This window comes from Microtus oregoni, unplaced genomic scaffold (assembly GCF_018167655.1).
Source record: "Microtus oregoni isolate MIOR12 unplaced genomic scaffold, Mior012 000006F_ref0000085, whole genome shotgun sequence".
NCBI classification, from domain to species: domain Eukaryota; kingdom Metazoa; phylum Chordata; class Mammalia; order Rodentia; family Cricetidae; genus Microtus; species Microtus oregoni.
This window is the reverse complement of record NW_024543065.1, coordinates 36,172,660-36,193,955: the sequence shown is the minus strand read 5'-3', so window position 1 is coordinate 36,193,955 and position 21,296 is coordinate 36,172,660. Positions and strand designations below refer to the sequence as shown.

Sequence of the window (21,296 nt, the reverse complement as noted above, 5' to 3'; positions counted from 1 at the left end):
CCCGCCGCTCCTATTACAACATTGAATCTGTTAAATTGTTCAAAATGGCTTTCATATTTGGCCCTTTTGGTAGTTCTGTCCACATTATACAATGGTATTTTCTAGTTCAGAGGCAAACAACACTAGTACATTGATAGACATCATGCTGGACTTCTCTTCTGGTACTGTGCTAACTTTTATGACAGAATACCTGATGGACAACTGGAGTCAGCAGTGTCACAGTGACTTCTCTTCACCACAGTGGGGAAAGACTGGAGGCCTCATGGGTCTCTAAACGAGAAAGCAGAGTAACCAAGCCAAGACTTGTGGTGGGACCTGTCTCCAGGATCCTTTTTTATTTCAGTCAGGCCCCAGCTCCTAAATGCTCCACAGCCTTAAAATAATACCATAAAATGTACACCAAGTGTTCAAAACACATGCCTGTGGGAGGACATTTCTGGTCAATTCGTAACAGGTAGTATGGAGAGTCTGTCAACATTGGCTTTCAATTTGAGTACACGTTGCCCTTCCTCATTTTTGTATTCTCTTCAAATTTCTTTAATTAATGTTTACTAATCTGTAATGCAAAGGTCTTTTTGCCTTATTAGCTAAATTTACTCTTAGGCATTTCATCATCATCATCATCATCATCATCATCATCATCATCATCACTGTTTTGTAGATCTTATAAAATGAGACCACTTTTTTGATTTATATTTCAAATAATTCACAACTGACAAAAAGTAATACTAGTGGCTTCTGCATTCCTTTGAATCTACAAAGTCCGCTGAATTCATTCATTATTTTTCTAACAGTTTTTGTTGGAATTTAAAATATTTTCTCCCCATGTCATTGGCCAACAGGACTAGCTGCCTATGGCAGGTCTTATAGCACTGATGAAAGTGCTCATCCATGTCTTATTAGCAGATGTTAGAGGGGTCATTCAGCTTTATTCAATACAATGCTAGTGGATTACTTATCATCAATGTACTTTATTATACTGAGGTGTTATGTATGTTCCCCTAGAATTGAAACATTCTTTTCTGGCTCAGGAAGTAAACAAAATCTATGTCTTAGGGGTCCTGTGATTTACTACCCTACTCAAGGGTATAAACAAGTGGGATGGACAGTAGACTTATGGGCAGAGCTATCTATAGCTAAACAGGAGCTCCTAGGATGCAGCCTTTGTGAGTCATCAGCTTTCATGGAGTAGGATTTTGGGGAGCATAATTTCTTTAAGTAACGCCTCAAACACACCCATGGGATTAATCCCATTAAACTCAATAGTCCACTAAATCTAGACCTGGATGGGACCATTTACCCAATATGTGGGCAGTTTCCTCTCTGAGATGAAATGTCTGTTAACAATGCCCAAGAAAAGCCATAAATATGAGGTATGTTTCTTCTATACCTTTGTTCATTTTATCATATATTTTCTCTGCACTGAGATGATCATGCTTTGCTTCTCATTTTGATGAAGTCCTATATTTTGCTGTGCATTACTGAAAATTAATGGTTCTGTTCTTACACTGCTAGAACCATGTTCCAAGAGCCAAGTGGCCAAGGGCTGCATACTTTCTAAAATCTCAGCTAATGAGATTCTATTCCTCGTGACTTCTTAGCTTTGCTGGTCTGGAGAGCTAATATCTACAAGATTAGTAATTTGCTTAGAAATAACAGTAACTGAAATATCTACACAGGGTATTTGATGTTTCCATTCTACTTGATGGAAAAGCAAAATGTGGTTATTATCATTTAGGCAACTGATTTTGATGAAATTAGGCTGTTGTATGATTATACAACAAGGGAGAAAATTTTATGTACACCAAACTTTCCACTCTATTTAAAAAATTAATCAAAGACTTTATAACTTTATGAATTAAGCATACATACAAATCTAGCTGCCAGCCTCTTATGGCTATGTATTTTGGGCACTCTAGATTAGCTTAGCAGCTTGTCGGAAAACATGTCCAAGTGACACATGGTAGAGCAAATAAATAATAATTGTATTTTTGGCTTGGGGGAGTGGCAAATAGAAACAATTTGTTCCCTACCCTTGCTTAGCTGCTACCTCACATATGTATCAATAGATTTCTAAGTAATTTCATTTCTCTCCCTTCTTACTATTCTTTACTACTGAATGTAATATATTAACTGTGACTTTTTTAGTTTAGTCTACTGGCTAATGTTTATTTTTCACTATGAACTTGAATAAATTTAGTATTGCCAGAAAAATATTTCTCTATATGTGTCTGAGGGCATTTCCAGAACGGTTTAATTGAACAAGTAAGAGCCAACCCAAATGTGGGTGGCATAATTCCATAATTGAGACCCTGGACTAGATAAAAGGAAGAAGCAAGCATTTAATGGTTCAGTTTCCGAACTACAGACTCATGTGACCAGGTACCTCATATCCTGTGACCACGCCTTCCATGCCATGATGGACTATATTCTTAAAGTCTTCCTGTCTTAAAGTTGTTTTGTTTTTATCAGCTATTTTGTAGTAGCAAGGGAGCTAATACAGTAGAGAATACTGAGAAGGGACTGCAGTAGGACTGTATGAGCAGGGGTGTACCTGGTGCAGAGAACGTGGACAAGAGCCTGAATTCTAACTCCAGCTCGGCAAAAGAACAGGTTACCAACAACAGAAGCCACAAAGAGATCAAGAAACGTAGGTCTTTATGTTAACTGCTGCCGAAGATGGAAGTTTTAGTTGAGTTGTCCCTCTGGAGACATGCAAAGAAAGATGTTTTGATTATTTGATAAAAATGTATATTGTTTGGAAGTTTTTTTTAAAAAATGTAGCCAATGGGGAAAAACACCAAATTAATTAATTTAGAAGAACTATACATTGAACCTGTACTACTCTGGACAGCCAGTATCACTTTCTATAACTCCTATAACATCAGCCAAAAATAAATCCTCTTTTCCTGATATATGTCACAGATTAAAACTCAGGCAATCAAAACTTTCTGTTTGTCATGAAGTCTGAGAGAATAGTGCAAAGACTTGGTGAAAATTTGAGGCTAGAAGAAGTGGATGCTCTCAGTGAGAATCCAAGTGACTAAGTAGCTTTATTCCCAGAAACTCTAGAAATCATGTAAAAGGCTTCCTACTGGCAAATCCAAAGGATACTACTTTGGGGTTTCTAGCTGCAGTATAGTTTTATAGGAAAAATATACTTGGAGTTGTTTTCCTACATCTTAACACTTTCCTTTCAGTCAATACTGGATTAAGATATTAAATTACTCCTTTGCCTCTGCTAAGAAATTTAACTCATGAGTCTTTCATGAGTTATCTCTTGATGCGCTGATTCTTTTGCTTTGCTTTCAGTATTGCCTCTTCCCCAGATACCTAGAAAGTAGTTCTTCAGCTGCAGAATGATTTGAAGGCTGCCTATGTCAGCAACAGAGTCCCCTTCAGTTGCCAAGATAACTACCATGTTTATTCAGCTTTCTCCTAGTGTTAGTTACCCATGCTCTGTCACAAGACACTAAATACTGCACAAAGAGCATTAATGATATATGACACTAACATTTCATCCCAGAATGCATCCTCTACAGACATTACAAATCTAGAGTTGGTTTTATGCCACCTTTACACAGGATACATCTAGAGTACATCTGACAAGAGAAACTTCAATAGAGAAATGTCTCCATTAGATTATCTGGAGGCAAGTGTTTAGTGCATTTTCTTGATTAATAGTTGATATGAGGGGGTGGCAGCCCAGGGCAGATGGTTCAATCCCTGGGTAGATGGTCCTAAATTGTATAAGAAAGCAGGCTGAGCAAGTCACAAGAAGCAAGCCAGTAAGCAGCATTTCTCTTGGCTTCTAGTTCAGTTCCTGCCTAGAGTACCTACTCTGACTCTCCTCAGTGATGGGACTGTGGCCTGAGTTGTAAGATAAAATAAATCCTTAAATTCCCAAGTTGCTTTTGATTATGGTATCTTATCACAGCAATATAAACTCTAATTAAGGCATTTAATTTAATTATCTGGCTGTACCATAACAGAAACACCTGCTTATGTGGGTTTAGGTATAATCACATAGCTAAACCCACTTTTGCAGGTTTTGGTATACTCAAATTGAAAACACACACACACACACACACACACACACACACATACACACACACACAGTAAACTAAATGCAAACTCAATGAAAACTTTATTTAAAATTTTTGTTTGTTATGTTTTTGTGATGAAGCAAGGCCTTCCTGGATTGACACAGACTGAATGAGACCAAACATGTAGAAATAAAAAATTACCAGTTGTCATAATTTTACCAGCAAACAAACAAACAAACCATGCAAGCAAATGTTATGGATTCCACTTATCAATAGTGATAAATTTTTGTGCTAACTGAAACAACACAATTCTCCACAATAGCTGAGCTATACAGACTTCCACAGATATCATAATTAGAACAAATAAATAAAAGAAGTGCACTCTAGCAAGGATGAACACATGAGGTTCACATTTTAAAACAATGTGAATCACATATGTGCTAAATGCAGAGCAATGTACTTTGAGCACACACCTTAAGGTGTGTTCAGTAGGTGTGTATGTACTTTATACTCTGACTTCAAAGAAATGTTTCAATTAGGAACATTTTTTAGAGACAAAACAAAAGAGAAATAAAATTAAGATGAAATAGATATTATATTCTTCATATACTAAACTATAAATAGATAATTTACCTATTTTTAGCATTTGCCTCCTAAATTGTGATACTGTTGTAGAAATTTCTTAAAAATGAACACAAACAGTATTAGATTTCCTATGACATCTTCAAACAAAATTTGTTGGTTCTCCCTTCTCATACTCCTCCATAAAACACTCCTTCCTCAACAGGTCTTTTGTCTCTTCTTGAAATAGATCTCCTTTCATTAGAAAGGCTATCCCTATATTCATAACCTCCTCCCATATAATGTATACGTATAAACAGGATAAACTAGGATCTTAAAGGAGAGAGAACATGCATTTTTATCTTTCTGAGTCTTAGTCACCTTGCTTAATATAATACTTTCCAAATAATATCCACTTTCTGATGGAGGAAGGTCATTGGTAATAAACAAACTGCCTTGGCCCATTTTGATAGGCCATCCCTTAGGTGGGTGGAGAAGGCAGAACAGAATGCTGGGAGGAAGAGGAAGTGAGCTCAGACTCGATAGCTCTGCTCTCTGGGGCAGACACCTCAGACAGACGCCAGGCTCCTCTCTCCCGGACAGCTCCGACGCAGGATGGACATAGGCTAGAATCTTCCCGGTAAGACTGATGCTACACAGATTATTAGAGATGGGTTGATCGGGATATGAGAATTAGCCTGTAAAGGCTAGAGCTAATGGACCAAGCAGTGTTTAAAAGAATACAGTGTCCGTGAAATTATTTCGGATGGCAGGAGCTGGGTGGCGGAATGCAGCCCTCAGCTCCTTTCAACAACTTTCTTTAGACACAACAATTGAGTAACACAGAATAAAATTATTTAGACATTAAGTTATACTGTACAGTATACACATATAACTAAATTTAAGAAAGTAATGATGAAATCCTAAAGATAAAATTATCTGTGGAACTTAGAACACTTTGAAACACTAGCTTATGATAGCATATACATTGTATCCAACAGACAGTAACTCTAGATGGCCACAAGAAAGTGAAAGGTGTAGTGATATTTTTATGTATTTTAATAAATAAAGCTTACCTGAAGATCAGAGTGCAAAGCTAAGCCATATAGCTCAGGGAGTAGTGGCACACACCTTTAATCCCAGTGTTTGGGAGTCACATTTCTTTAATCCTAGCACTAGGAGGGTGGAAAAAGGAATGATATGGCTGGGCGGAGAGAGGAATATAGAGGGGGAAAGACAGGAACTCACTGGAGTGTGGAGGCAGAGGTTTGGTTGAGACACAGTGCTACCTTTACATAGGATCACCCCTTCGATCTGAGAATTGGTAAAGGCAAAAGGGCTCTCTAGTGGTTTACTGCTCTGCGTCTTTGATCTTCAGCTTTAACCCCTATATCTGTCTCAGAGTTTTTATTATTCATGCTACAGAAAGGCAGAAATTTCTAATTTGTTCAAACTAAATTGATGGGTTTGAAACACTGTTCTTCAGGCTATGACCACAAAAAGAGGAAATGGGAGGGGGAATAAGAGATGATAATACAACAATTAGGTAACTTATTTCTCCAGTCTTCATCATAATTCTGTCTCAGAAAATATTTTTAAAACTGGAAAAATATTAAAAAGGAAAGTCATTATGAATTAAATCTATGCAATAAAGGATCTTCTGGAGGCATTACCATCCCTGACTTCAAACTCTATTACAGAGCTACAGTAATTAAAACAGTGTGGTACTGGCATAAAAATAGAGAAGTCGACCAATGGAATCGTATAGAAGACCCGGATTTTAACCCACAAACCTATGAACACCTCATTTTTGATAAAGGAGCTAAAAGTATACAATGGAAGAAAGAAAGCATCTTCAACAAATGGTGCTGGCACAACTGGATGTTAACCTGTAGAAGAATGAAAATAGACCCACATCTTTCACCGTGCACAAAACTCAAGTCCAAATGGATTAAAGACCTCAATATCAGCCCGAACACACTGAAAAGGATAGAAGAGAAAGTGGGAAATACCCTACAACAGATGGGCACAGGAGATCGCTTCCTATGTATAACCCCAGAAGCACAGACATTAAGAGCAACATTGAATAAATGGGACCTACTAAAACTGAGAAGCTTCTGCAAAGCAAAGGACACTGTCACTAAGACACAAAGGCAACCTACTGACTGGGAGAAGATCTTCACCAACCCCTCAACAGACAAAGGTCTGATCTCCAAAATATATAGAGAACTCAAAAAACTAGACTTTAAAATGCTAATTAACCCAATTAAAAAATGGGGCACTGATCTGAACAGAGAATTCTCAACAGAAGAAGTTCAAATGGCCAAAAGACACTTAAGGTCATGCTCAACTTCCTTAGCAATCAGGGAAATGCAAATCAAAACAACTTTGAGATATCATCTTACACCTGTAAATCTATGAAACAGAGAAGGGACAACAAGAACCATATTACACAGATTATATAATTTGAAAGGAAAACCTTTAATTTGTAAAAGATAAAAAGATAAGCAAAAATAATTAAGGAGTAGATTAGCATATATACATACTGACATACACACATGTAGGAACAGTTAGTAATATGAAGTTGCATATAGGTATTTCCACCTCATTTTAAGGCTCAACAAATCTTTAGGATATACTGAAAAAGATAAAAAAGACCACAGAAAAGAAAAACGAATCTAATGAATAAATATATGAAAACATGTTCATCTACAAAAATCAAGGTGTAGATTAAAAAGAGGATAACCTTTTATTCATAGTGTTACTCAATTAAAATAAATGTGGACTCTCCTACACCAAGGCTGACCACTTCAATCAGCATAGGTACTTGAGAAATCAATTAGCAGCATAAGAAAAGCAGCAACTACGGTCTGAGAAAATAATTCTAAAGGAATAAAGTGCAATAAAGAAACTTGATTATTTAATTATATGAAGAAAAAACTATGGAATAGGTACATAGTGAAATAAAACAGTACAGGGACAAATTGTAATTATTTAAAAATGTAAAGGTAGTTTTAAAGTTTACTATACTGATTAGTATTTACTAACTAAGCTATAAACAAGGATCATGTTATACATTTTTCTAAAGTTAATCTAACAAAATTGATTTTAAGTTATGTAAGGGCAAGAAATACTAAAACTTTTGAAAACATAGTTGAATATAAAATATTAATCATTATGATATTAAATAAAGGGAATGATCATAGATCTGTAAGTGTTTTACTTGGAATACCCGAGGATATGTATGCAAATATTAATAAGGTTGTATAAACGCAGCACAATACTGTACTCCTTCTTTCTTGTTATTTTTATTATAGAATTAAACTAAATATAATTAAGTACACAACTCCTATCACAGTACAGTATGAATTTGAAAAAGCAACTTACCTCTTGTTCATCCATATTCAACCACTGTTTTGGGTCCTCTTCAGTAGCCAGAAAAGCTATCAACTCTAAAGCAGTAAGTCGAGTTTGACGTCTTGATGAGACAAATATCAAAACAGGCTTGGCTGGAGAATGACTTCTAATTGCTGTGGAAAGTTGTGGGAATGAAATATTAAGCCACTTAACAGATGCACATGAAAACCAATATAGTTCATGTAAATTCTTAATTTGGTCAGGAAATTAATTATTATTTCAAGTAGTAGAGGAGTCCGACAGGACACTGGGAAAAATAACAGGAAAGGGAAGATGCCGACCACAGTTCTACAGAACACTGCCTAGTACAGGGAAGAGTTACTCATCACACCTAAGGTCATGCCAAGGAAGGAGGCACTAAAATGCTGAGATTCTTCACTAAGCTATACATAGACATAGAGTCTTACGTTGAGTTCTCTCTATTCTTCTGTTTGTTTCCAAGACACTGCTGCTTGTCTAAGTGATAGGAGAGGTAAACAGTCTGAGATCTAATGAGTTCAAGCAAGCTCTGACAAATTATGAAAAAGCCCAAGAAACAACAACGAGAACACACACACACACACACACACACACACACACACACACACACACTTCTACTACTACTGTTATCAGTAGATGAAAAATTAAGATAAAATAAATAACTGATAAATGAGAAGAAAGTTTCCTTCTGACTTGTAAAATACATGTGTGAGGCTTCAAAGGAGGAGAGTACAGTAGAGATTAAGTGCCTGATGTGTATCTGAGAAGGGCATGGCAACTCGGTACACAGAAGAAAAGGGCACTTTGAAGCCTTGGTACCAGCAATAAAAGAAAGAATAATTACATTTTTAAAGAAATACTTAATGTGGCACATAAACCATCTGGATTGCCTGCAAGTGAGATTGGTTTATTTTAAAACAGTGGCAAAATGGCAGAAGAATTGTTACATAAGCAGCTCTTTCAAAACAGTGAGAGGGGTTGAAGGTAGGGAAGAAAATCACTAAAACTAACTTTATTCAAAATGTTACAATGATGTGTAACACCTTATAAGCTAATTAAAGAATTAAAATCAATACATTAAACATTTTATAAGAAAAAGTTCCCCCTTGTTTAGATTTCTTCTTTGAACTATGAGCTGCAGAACCTGTTCTACAGGCCAAAAATCAGTTTTCAAATGGAAATGTAACCATGTACTTGACTATATACCACAACAGAAGTTAGGCTAGCACAAATCCCATTTCCAAAATCAAAGAAGTCTAGGATTCAGTATAGGGATGACAAATAATTAATAAGGATAGGGTTGAAGTGATTTCATACCTAACAACTAATACTTCAGGTCTTTACTGCTGACTTACTATTTACACAATGCAAATGCTTCCTTTTCTGTAATGGCATGCAGCCATTTCCTATACAGATAAAAGCAATTTCTGTAATAGATACCATGAAAAATAAACTCATTTCTTTTTATTTATTTTTTCATTCACCATTTACTAGAATACTAAAAATATAAATGATAAATCTGTTATAAATCACCTTAGAAATACAATGTTTAAACACATACTCCTACAATACTGGTATCATTTATATAGATAATCATGAATGATCTGTTTCTTTTCTAAACCTCAACCTTTAATGTGTTTTACTGCTGCAAGAACAGGTGTGGCTGTGAAGCTCATGGCAGATTTATTGTTCATTAGTGATTTTGTACAATGCTTCTGCGGAGGTGTAAATAATCTGAACTGCCAAGATGGGTCTCCAGCCCACAATCAATACTGGGCTTCTGTCATAGGCTAATTGCAGCAGCTAAAAAGTCGCCACCTCACCATCAACAGTGGTATACTGGAAAGAATTTATTTTGGAGCTTTCTTTTAATTGATACAATAAATATTCCTTCTATAGTCTAAATAAAACATGTTTCAATAAAACTGGGGTATTATTCCTATGCTTCTCCTATTTGCTTAACTTGTTAAAAAAGGAAAAATGAAAAACAAACATGAAACCAACAGAATTTTAAAAAGTAATAAATTGTCCAAGTTATTTTAAGTTAAGATTTATTTATTTTTATGTCTGAGTGTTTGCCTACACGTATGTTGTGTGCACATCACGTGAATGCTAGGAACCTGCAGAGGCAAGAGGCACTGGATGACCTGGAACTAGATATAATGGATATGAAATCTGATATGAGGTGCTGGGAATTGAGGCTCTGTCTTCAGCAAAGGCAGTAGTAATGTTAACTATGGAACTGATACTCTGGCTACTGAATTGTGCAAGTTCTATATTTTCTGTTAAAAGTTAAAATCATGATTTTGAAAATTTATTACTCTTATTTATTATGTTTAAGCGATTACTTAACAAACAACACCTTGGGTGCTATTATTAAGCATCTACTTCCTAAAATACATATCTTATTCTGTTGTGAAGTCATTTTTATCTATGAAATACCTTTAATTTTCCATATACAATTTAACAAGTATTTATGTTCCTCAATGGGTGATGTAGATAGCTTTTGATTGTTTTTACCTGTGGGACCATTATCATTCTTTGATAGAAACTGAAACGATATAGAATGTATTTAAAAGCTACTATCTAGAGAGAATGCTTATTACCATATTCCAATAATCAGATGCTTACCCTGAAACGCAGGCTTGTTCATACTAGCCATGCGTGGGCAGTAATGCTGACCCGGGAAACCTTGAATGTGGACTTCCAGAGGAACTGGGCGAACTGATGGTCGGAAGTTGAACAAACCCATCTGGTTAAACATAAAAAGAAACCAGTTACAGTTTTTACATTGAAGGATGCATTATAACTATATAATAAAATTAAGCATAAACAACTGTTCCTGAGTAACTAATCTGTCACTCTTCCTCATACCTGCTTAATGTTGAGCCAGTCAGCAAGGTCTCTGGCATTAGCTAGTGCAGTGGACAATCCGACTATTCTAACAGGCTTCTCTGTGTGTGATGAGATAAAGTTTGTTCGAGATACAATAACTTCTAGAACTGGACCTCTCTCTTCCCCTAAGAATAAAGAATAATGAATATTATTTATTTGTTAATCCATGTTGGCTGTTGCAGGCACAAAGTCAGAACACAAAAATTTCTTTAAAAAGTGGGGGGAAGGAAACTACTGTATGAATAAGCAACCTTACATTTGCACAGACATTCAAAGGAATTGGGATCAGTATGTCAAAGAGTTATATGTACTTCTGCATCCATTATATTATCCACTATAATCAAATAATGGCTAAATGTCCACTTAGAGATGAATAAAGTAAATGCTGCAAACAACTGAATATTATAAAACAATAAAAAAGAATGAAATCTTGGCATTTACATCAAAGATGAACCAGAAGACATTATGCTAAGAGAAACGACCATGGACTGAGAGACAAAATTGCATGATCTATGTGGAATCAAAACAAAAAAAAAATCACCTCAAGGAAACAGTTTGCCAGGGTGTGGGAGTGGTTTGGTAGAGGATAGGAAACCTGAGATGTTGGAAAAGTACTTAGCTGCAGTTAGATAGAAGGAATAAGTCCAAGGGATCTATCAGTTATATAGTTAGTGACAAATATCTTAACACAATTTAATCGTTACACACTGTATATAAATAAAACATCTCATTATACACCAAGAATATATACAATTATTTGTCAATAAAATTACATTAATAGAAGAGTGTCAAGTTTTATAAAATTCTATTTTTACTTGAGTTGTACCTACCAAGCAGATGGATCTCATCTATGATAAGAATGGTAACCTGCTGAACGTAGTTCCTATTCTGCCAGCTTCGACTGACTCCATCCCACTTTTCTGGTGTAGTGACAATAAGGTCAGCCTGAGCAATGGATTTCATGTCTGGAGTCACATCCCCTGTCAATTCAATAACTCTGGAGAGAAATAAAATTGATCCCCAGTAAACATAACTTTGGACAGACTAAAAACTCTCTCTTTTGAAACAAAGTCTTATAGTAGTTAAAACTACTCAATTCCCTTTCACTTGAAATTTTCTGAAATGTGAAAATTGCATGAATGCAGTAAGCCAAACAATAAAAAATATATAAGCACATATAAATTCAAATCAATATATGCAATCTATATGTATTTAAGTATTAAGCTTTGCTGAATTACATGTACAGCAATCTGTCTGTTATTTATTTTATAAAACTCAATGATTATCTCCTTGTCTGCATAGTGAAACCGACAGACAGACCTATTATTCATTAATTCCTCCCCTCCCCCTTTTCTTTTTTTGCTTTTTGAGATAGAATCTTACGCAGTTCATGTTAAAGCTGAACCTGCCAAGGATGAACCTGCAATACTCTCTCTCTGCTACTTTTAAACCTATTTGGTTAGAAAGTTTTATTTTGTTAGGGCAGCAACTAAGAGCAGAATTATTTGCAAGCTTCACTTAATTTCTTAGACTGAAATTTTCTATAGTTAACATAGAAAACTTCAAACAAAGTGTGATATAAACAAGGTCAGGAAGGATAACTAAAGGACACCTTTCTCAGAGGCTCTCAGCTTTATAGTGAAAAAGGAAGATACCCAGCAAAGCATAGAAGAGTTACAGAACACAAAGCCAAATCTGGAGGCAAATTCCACATTTTCAGTAATTACTCACAATTTGCATATCTAGATTCAGACTGAGAAAAGAGAACTATGGGAAAAGGTTTGGTCCTTTAATGATAACGTTCCCAGAGCATCTATTTACTTCTTTAATGTTCTCAGTTTTACATGCTACATATTATGTGGAATATGTAATACATCCAGGGCTGAAGAAATTATAGTGAGCAGTCGCTAATAGTCCATTCCTAGAGTCATTTGCTTCAGAGAAGAGGTGGGACAGTTTGCTTCTCTCTCTCTGTTTTTAACAACAGTCCCTCTAGAGTTCCCTTCAGTACATAGCAGCCAATCTTTTGTGGAGATATACAAAATTTTACATTTTGCACTTGTACCATTATTTACTTGGAAGTATATTATGGAAGAAGAATCAAGCTGTCTGCAGTCTTGCTGATAAACAATACTGTAATAAACAGTCATGTCAAATGTTAAAATATTAACACAAAATAATGTTTTTCAAAGATCTGTTTTTTTCATTGAGGAAGTAACGTGAGAAATGTTTTTGAAGATAAAATGACAGTATTCATATTAGGTATCTAAATGACTACATTTTATACTTAAAAAGAATTAGAATATTGATATAATTCTAGTAATGGTTGAGTTTTGAATAAAAATTATGAAAATCACTGAAAACATCAAGTAGTTTTATGCAACATCTAAATCTGGTAGTCTGCTTATACTATTAAAAGCCTATTTTGAATCAAAGTAAGAACTTACTTTTTACCAAGTTTTTCTTCTATTCTAATTTTCCAATCATCCATCCTTTCCCGTACTAGAGCTTTTAGGGGAGCAATATACACTGCCTAAAAAGGGAACAGAGACAAAAGGACTCATGAAAATAAGAAATAGAAACTTTGTCAAAATAAACAATGAACACCACAATGTTAAATTAATAAAGGAAACACAATTAACTTTACTTATACAAAACAAAACAACTAGACACATCCTATCAAAAAAACAAAGACACATTTCTAAGGCATTTAAAAAAATCAGATATTTTATGATACTGCAATCTAAAATAATGCAAACAATTATGAAATAGTGCACTATTCAAGACTTTTTTAATCATTGGAACTCTAATTTTCCTATATTTTGTATAGAATCTTCATGAAATACCTGAGAACATTCATTAATTTTGACATTTAGAAGAGAAATTAGCTGCTTAAGTTTAGTGCAAATTGATGCTTGCTATACATTTTAGCTGTTTTACTTTTTGAAAAATACCACAAACTTGTCTTTGATAATCTAAACAAAATACAAAGTGTTATATGTCCCAATCTTCATTTCAACATCTTGCAATTTAGTTGAGCTATTCTAGTGTGCATTGTGTTCTTTATGGGTGAATAACCACCTAACAGATTAAAAACAGGAGAATAAATATATGCAATAAAGAAAAGGCACTTAATTGGAAAACCCTCCAAAAAGGAAGATTTAACCCTAAAGACTATACATACATAAACCTACACAGACATACACAGACACACCCACACAAAGGAAAAGAACTGACAAGATCAGTGTCAAGAAATTTCCATATAATCCCTCTTTTTCTTTTCAGTTTTTCTAGTTTCAGATTGCTGATTTCAGGGAAGCTGAGAAGAACGAAGATCAGAGTGCAGAGCTAAGCCACTAAAGGCCAGCGAGTGGAGGCACACACCTTTAATCCCAGGTGACTCAGGAGAGAGAGGCAGAGAGATCTCTGTAGTTAAAGGCCACCCTGGGCTACAGAAGATTCAATCTGTCTAAGAGAGAAACAAAGCTCACACAAAGGTGATTTCAGCACTGGGGATCCCACACACTAGGGAGGTGGAGACAGGAGTGATGTGGCTGGTGGAGAGAAAAATATAAGGCAGGAGGAGACAGGAGCTCAATGCAGTCTGAAGTTTAGTGGAGACAGATGCAGCTAGGATATACAGTCTGAGAACTGGATTGCTCTTTGGTCTGCGCATTGGTAGAGGTAAAAGAACTCTCTGCTTCTCTGATCTTTAGCATTAACCCTTAGATCTGACTTGGTTTTTATTACTAATAACAATTAAAATTCATGCTACAGTTATAAGGGACAGGAGTAAGGAAAAGGGAGATACTGCTCAAAGTGTATGTTTCATTTATGCAGAATAAATAAACTCTGAGGACATTATGACAGTCTGGGAAGTAAAGTTCAAATTCCTATGCTAAATACTTCAAATTTCCTAAGACTAGATATTAAGTGTTCTTATCACAGAGCAACTATTTGAAAATATGGATATGTACATCATCTTGACGGCAGTAATCACTTCATAATGAATATGCACACTGGAATATCACATTGCATATCTCAATGACAAAGTTTATTAAAAATAAATATTGAGAGAAAATTAACAATATCATAGCATTCAGAACAATGTACTACTTCTCCTTATATCCTTTATATAGTCAAATTATTCTTAAAACAGTAGCACTTCCATCATATCTGAAGGATTTGATTGTAGGTTGCTGTGTATTTATGAACATGGCTATAAATCAGGTATCTTTCCAATGAGTTGCAAGTATAACAAAGGAAATATTCAACTAAAGGGCTCCAAATTCAAGGAAAATTATTATTATTATTATTATTATTTTATATTTTTGTCAAGGAAATTATTCTAACACTGATGTGTTCCCTTTGGAAAGTTTCTGCCAGGAAATATTCTCTCTGGGTCCTGACAGTACATTTAGAACTTTCTAGTTCTGAGACTAAGAACTGTCTTTTTGGACTGACTGTCAACATACGACTCTTTGAACAGACCTTTGAGGTGGGATACTTGTTGAAGACTCTGAAAATGGCTAGTTCAGCTGCAACCGTCTTTCCTGATCCAGTGGGAGCTCCAAGTAGGACATTACAGTCCGTGTGATACAGTGTGTGGAATATCTGTGTCTGGACTGGGTTGAAGTGGCTGAAATTATATAGAGCTTCATATGCTTTGCACCCCAAAGCTGTGACTGGTAAAGGCTGAAGGTCCAACAATTCTGAAAAACATGAGTGGTACTACTATAAAATCACCAACAATACTATGTACAGCACTGGACACTATATTTCAAATAATGAAAATAATCCTTAATTTTTATACAGCAATTACATCTTTATGTCCTTCACCACATCATAGGAACATACTGAATGCTCTTCTGCAAAGTTCCTATGAAGCAATTGGATCTTTATTAAGTAGAATAAAACTTGAATATCCAACTTCATGAGAGCATTCATATTACAAAACAAAACTAGATCCGCCTTAATGCATAAACAAAACAAAATACCACCTACAAACTTCAGTACTGTAACATTCACTCACAAATTTTGATCTGTTAAACACTGGCCATGCAAAGCTGCTGAGTAAACGATTGCCACAGCTATGGGGAACTTAAGAAAACTGTAATGTAGAGAATAACTGGGAAGAACAAAATTTGCCCCAAGAAAACCTTCAAAGAAAGCAGATTTAGTTTTTCATCATAATGACTAGAGACTAAGGAATTAGAAATTAAAACTATTTAGAGAGGAAGTTTCACCTATCAATACATACCCCTACGAACCAAGACTTCATATTTTCCTACCTTTCACAAATCTATCAGTTAAAACACTGTGGTATTTCTGTCAAGACTGGTACACAGGTGAAGTTTAAGTTAGGTTGGTAGGTTGAATTTAAAAGTTCAGCGAGAGGACGGTACTCTGAATAGATCTTTACTGTATGGTTTCAAAATGCAACATGTGATTTATTTTCTTATTGAAAGGTCTACTTAAAAGTCAAAAAGCTAATCCTTGCCTACTGCTTGGCTCTACCGCAAGGTTAGCCAAGAGCTGAGTATATGTTTTCTATGTCATTCAATTTTCTGAAAAACTCTAAATCAAGAAGGGAAAGAGGAAGAAACTCAACATTTGCTATGTCAAAAAAGGCACAGATAAGTTTTAACAATGAGTAGAAAATAATTATTGTGCATGATCAATGGGCAATTATTGTCAATGTTCAGTGCAGATACTTCAGTGACTATACTTAATTGATTTAAACTCAATGATGTGCTTATATGTACATTGAGCAAAATATATCCTGGGGTCACTAAATTATTCTGTACACATTGAATATCAATTGAGATATCATGATGTTAAATTTTTGGTTTTGAAAATGTAGTCATAATAAGATATTACATACACAGTCTGCTCGGTTGTTTAACTGTGAAATAACTGATCATTAAAATACAATGATAATGTACTATAAAATAAAGCACTTTAGTTAAAGAAACACACTAACGTCAGAATGTACTTTAAAACACAAAACATTTCATATATCTTATTATAAAACTCTGGATTGTATATACAATGAAAGATGAAATAGAAATGTCAGAAAGTTCAACTTCTGTGAGCAGATTATGGTACTGATACTATCATATCTCTATCTTTTTGTTTTGACCAATCATTCTCTTTTGTCAAGAAATCAAAGAGCAACTGAGCTGCAGTATAAGGACATTCTTGAGGTAAACAACATAATAAATAAGGAATACGTTTGACCAAATGTCAACGATTAGTCATATTAAAGCCTTTTCTTTCATTTTCTACAGGACTGGGAAGTAGTGAGTAAATTAAAAAATCATAATTAGCACTTAATTGTGAAAGTTTTCATCTTGAATAATTATAAAAAAAGAAAATTAAGACTTTTTAGTTGTCTATTAAATAAAAATCTCTGGAATTCAATAGTCCTCAATTATTTATTTTAAAAGAGAAGGAAAAATAATGTACTGGTTAATTTAAAAGACTCAGAAAAATTTTGAAATAGATTTTATGAAGTACTTGAAATTATTGTCATAAATATCCATGCATACATATTTCTAGCTTTTATAAACCAATATAAGAATGTATTAGTTCACCTTATAAAAATATAAAATAGAATTTTAAAAAAGACAACAATGAGAAACCTTTCAGGATGTGTTGCCATTAGCTGCCATAAAGCTAAAATATGGGAGGGAGTTGATATGAAGGTTCCACGCTATTTACAGTGCACAGTCACTGTGGGTATTTATAAATTCCCTCCAGAATAAAACAAAACAAACAAAATCCATGATGCCTTAGTATTAAAACATTTCAGATATTGAAGAACAGCAATGGGACAAAGAAAATGACAATGAAAAAAATGATAATTTAGCATACATATTGTCATACCTGATCTGAGAATACAAAAGCATCTAAAACCGTTGGAATCGTGTCTCACATGTTTCAAAAAACACATAGTAAGCACAGCTAAATAAGAAAGTAAGCACACATGAAGAAATTATAGCTATATAAATGGAGAAAGCAGCAGAGTAGTTCCATCCTTACTAAGTCCATCAAAACTGGCCCACTTCAATGCTTTTTCAACTCAAAATTCATGGGACCATCTTAAACTTTGCCCAATATAAATACAAACAATTTTCTCTGAAAACTCTCTTTCTAAACTGTATTATCAAATAGTTTGAATTTTCATAAAGAATAACACAAGCAACAATACGTTTCAACATTAAACAAAACAGTCATTTTTGGGAAGGTAATGATTTAAATTAGTTAGCCACTTTACCTGTATGAGGAGGATGTCTCTCTGGTAGAATCAGATGCTGAAAGTTGATAATGCAAACGGCCTCAGCTCCTAGCCATCTATCAGACACTGCTCGAATGTAGTACTGAGAGGGCAAAGGCTCAAAAATCGGGATTGTAAATACCAGAAGTTGAGGTTCTTTATTAATAACCTAGTGTGAAATAAAGCCTCAAGTAAATACGTCTTCTCCTACATTAACAGCAGTACCTACACAAGATACACTGTCAATAAAGCACACTGGATTATAAGAAGCCGAGATGCTTAGGTAATTCAGCATCATTTTGTGTGATTCCTTTAAGAACCTGATGTACTCTTAGGTGACGTTTATATTTATTGTGTGCTATTTAGTATGCATTGATAGGTATAACTTTGATTTGTTTATCAGAATTATGCAAACATTATTCACTCAATTACTTAACTTCATTTGTAAAATTCTAACTGCTATACTAATATTTACATAATGTTTAAGTTCTATGAGTACCATAGAGAAATACCACAATTGCATATAATAAATGTTTAATATAAAAGCAACTTCAACAAAAACAAATCTGATGCCCTGACAAGATTTATCAGCTTAAGCTTCCCTTTTCCCTTTGATAAAAAGTGAAACTACAAGCAAAGTATCAACCACATCGCAAGAACTAAGCCTTTAAAAAATTGTTTCAATTACTTTTTGAGATTATAATATAATTAACATCATTTACTCCTCTTCTTTCCCCCTCCAAACCTTCCCATATACTCCTTGTTTTCTTTCAAGTTCATGACCTCTTTTCTCATCAGTTGTTGTTACATGTATGTGTAAAATGTTCCTAAATACGTAAGTTACAACCTGATCAGTCTGTATAATACTACTTGTAGTTATTTTTCAGGGCTGACCTAAGTCTTTTATTGGCAATTTATAAAGAATTTTCACTAGGTGTGTCAATCTTCTTACTATATTGTACACATACAACACCTAATTATTACTTATTTCATCTACATTACATATTTCACAACCTGGAAGCCATGACTTACTTAACAGATGACCAAAATTGTAATTAAAGTTCTCAAACAATCATCATGATGATTTACCAAAAGCACACATTCACTGTCTTCCTTTAAAAGAGGCAGAAATAATAATAAATAAAGCCTTAATGGATATCATTTAGAAAGAAAATAATAGTAGAAATTGTTAGTTTATATTTTCTCTTCATGGCAGTAAAATAGGGAAAAGTCAGAGAAATATGTATTTACCTGTTTTTTAAGAGCTAAAAAGTACTCTGAATGATAAATATGGTCATTTGTAGGATCTTCTACCCAAATCCACCAGGGTTCCCCAACTGTCCCATGGACCTAGAAAAGTAGTATTACAGTTTAAGACAGGCTGTTTATACACTCCACAGCTATTCCTCTCTTCAGCAACTTCGTTATTATAGAGGTCATTTGTTTACTTATTTAACATATGAAAGGCAACTTAACATATTTACAAAGCTGCACAACTATAGCCACAATCTAATTTTAGAACATTTCATCACCTCCAGAAAAAAAACAAATGTATTTATAAGCTATAGCTATTCACTATAGATTGCCATTTCTGAATATTTTGTATAAATGGAATTGTACTCTGTGGACTTTTATGACTGGCTTTTTAATCTGATTCATTATGTATCAGTACTTCACTCCAAATTATTGTCAGTTAATATTTCACTGGATTAATAAGCCATATTTTGTTCATTCATTTCAGGCTGCTCCTTTCTCTTTACAAGGCTCCATGTTCATTTCTTACCTAAGTGGCCACATCACCTGGGACAAAGCTGATTTTCATAAGATAGACAGTTCGTGGAATTATTCTGACAGCAGGTAAAGGAGAAACCCACAAGAAATTTTGAGCTAAACCTGTGCTCTAGGCTGAGGGTGTAGGGATATATTTCCTTGCTCAAATTAAACAATTAAATTTGAAAAGGGAAATCTGAAACTTTTGGTAAGAACTCAACAATGTCAGCAAAGTAGGGCTGAATAAAAAAATCTGGACCCTGAATGGTGTGATTAACTAGAGGCCTGAAACATTCTGAGGCATGTAGAACACCTGTGGACCTGTGTTGCACAGGAAAATACACTGTCTTCCTTCCTTCAAATGGAGGCAAGTTCAGTTCTCCAATTTAAGACCATAACATTCTACCTGAGAGTGTTATCTGGAGGGTTATTATGGATTTTAGTAGAAGATAACTGAAACAGTAAAATTTAATTCATTTTACAAACAGGCCTAAAATTTAAAATTTCAAACATGATTTTTAACAGCTAACTATATAAATACATATATTTTAAATATACATAACTATTTAAATATATATTATATTTTAAATATAACTAAATATAAAATATTTATATTTTGTATAAAATTCTTTCTTTAGAGAAATATTAAAGTAAATTTATATTATCACCACTTATTCCTCAGAGAAATTCTGAGAACATTATAATAGTTTATTATTACTATTTGTAGATTAGGAAATTACAAGACTCAGAAGTCTGAGCACTTTAAAGCAATTGCACATGGAATTAGCAGCATATGTAGGTGATCCTACAAAACATGGCTGAATAAAAGTAACTCTAATAGAAACTATGTGGGGTAAGCACAGGTACATGAGTATACTACAACTACTGAGTGACTTTTCTTCCCCTAAGGGCCTCTTCTCAGCAGGGAGATTCTGACTTACTTTTATAGATACAATTTCTAACACATAAATTAGTTCAAGGAATGCTGATTGAATAGCAAGGTGATTCAGAGTAGATCTTTATGTATGAGTTTACCCCTATTTTGCCTTGAAAGACTCTTTAGTAACCCAGGCTGGCCTGAACCTCATGGTGCTGAGTTCCCTCTGGGTGCTGGGACTGCAGGATGTACCAGCACACCTGTTTCATGTGGCCACAGGGATGGCATTAAGAACAACAAATACCACCAATCATGCTACGACCTCAATATTAATGTTAGAATTTAATACATATGGTTTTAAAGCAGGAAATAACGAATGAAGATAAAAACTGAAGCAACCATGACAGGAACCAAGGAAAGACATTTTGAAAAAGAGTTATGTATATAAATACTGCATATTCAGAAACATAGA

At 34.4% G+C, this 21,296-nt stretch overlaps 1 protein-coding gene across 4 annotated transcripts in view; it reads right to left on the bottom strand.

The window, feature by feature from the left end:
* Ascc3 (activating signal cointegrator 1 complex subunit 3) overlaps positions 1-21,296 on the bottom strand; it is a 302,434-nt gene that overhangs the window by 108,214 nt on the left and 172,924 nt on the right. For all 4 annotated transcript variants that reach the window (XM_041653682.1, XM_041653681.1, XM_041653683.1 and 1 more), the window contains 8 exons: positions 19,429-19,527; positions 18,178-18,346; positions 15,390-15,610; positions 13,346-13,431; positions 11,729-11,895; positions 10,878-11,023; positions 10,635-10,755; positions 7,995-8,137 (listed from right to left, as the gene is read on the bottom strand). In XM_041653682.1, the coding sequence (XP_041509616.1) occupies positions 7,995-8,137; positions 10,635-10,755; positions 10,878-11,023; positions 11,729-11,895; positions 13,346-13,431; positions 15,390-15,610; positions 18,178-18,346; positions 19,429-19,527 (1,152 nt within the window). The remainder of the gene's footprint in view (positions 1-7,994; positions 8,138-10,634; positions 10,756-10,877; positions 11,024-11,728; positions 11,896-13,345; positions 13,432-15,389; positions 15,611-18,177; positions 18,347-19,428; positions 19,528-21,296) is intronic.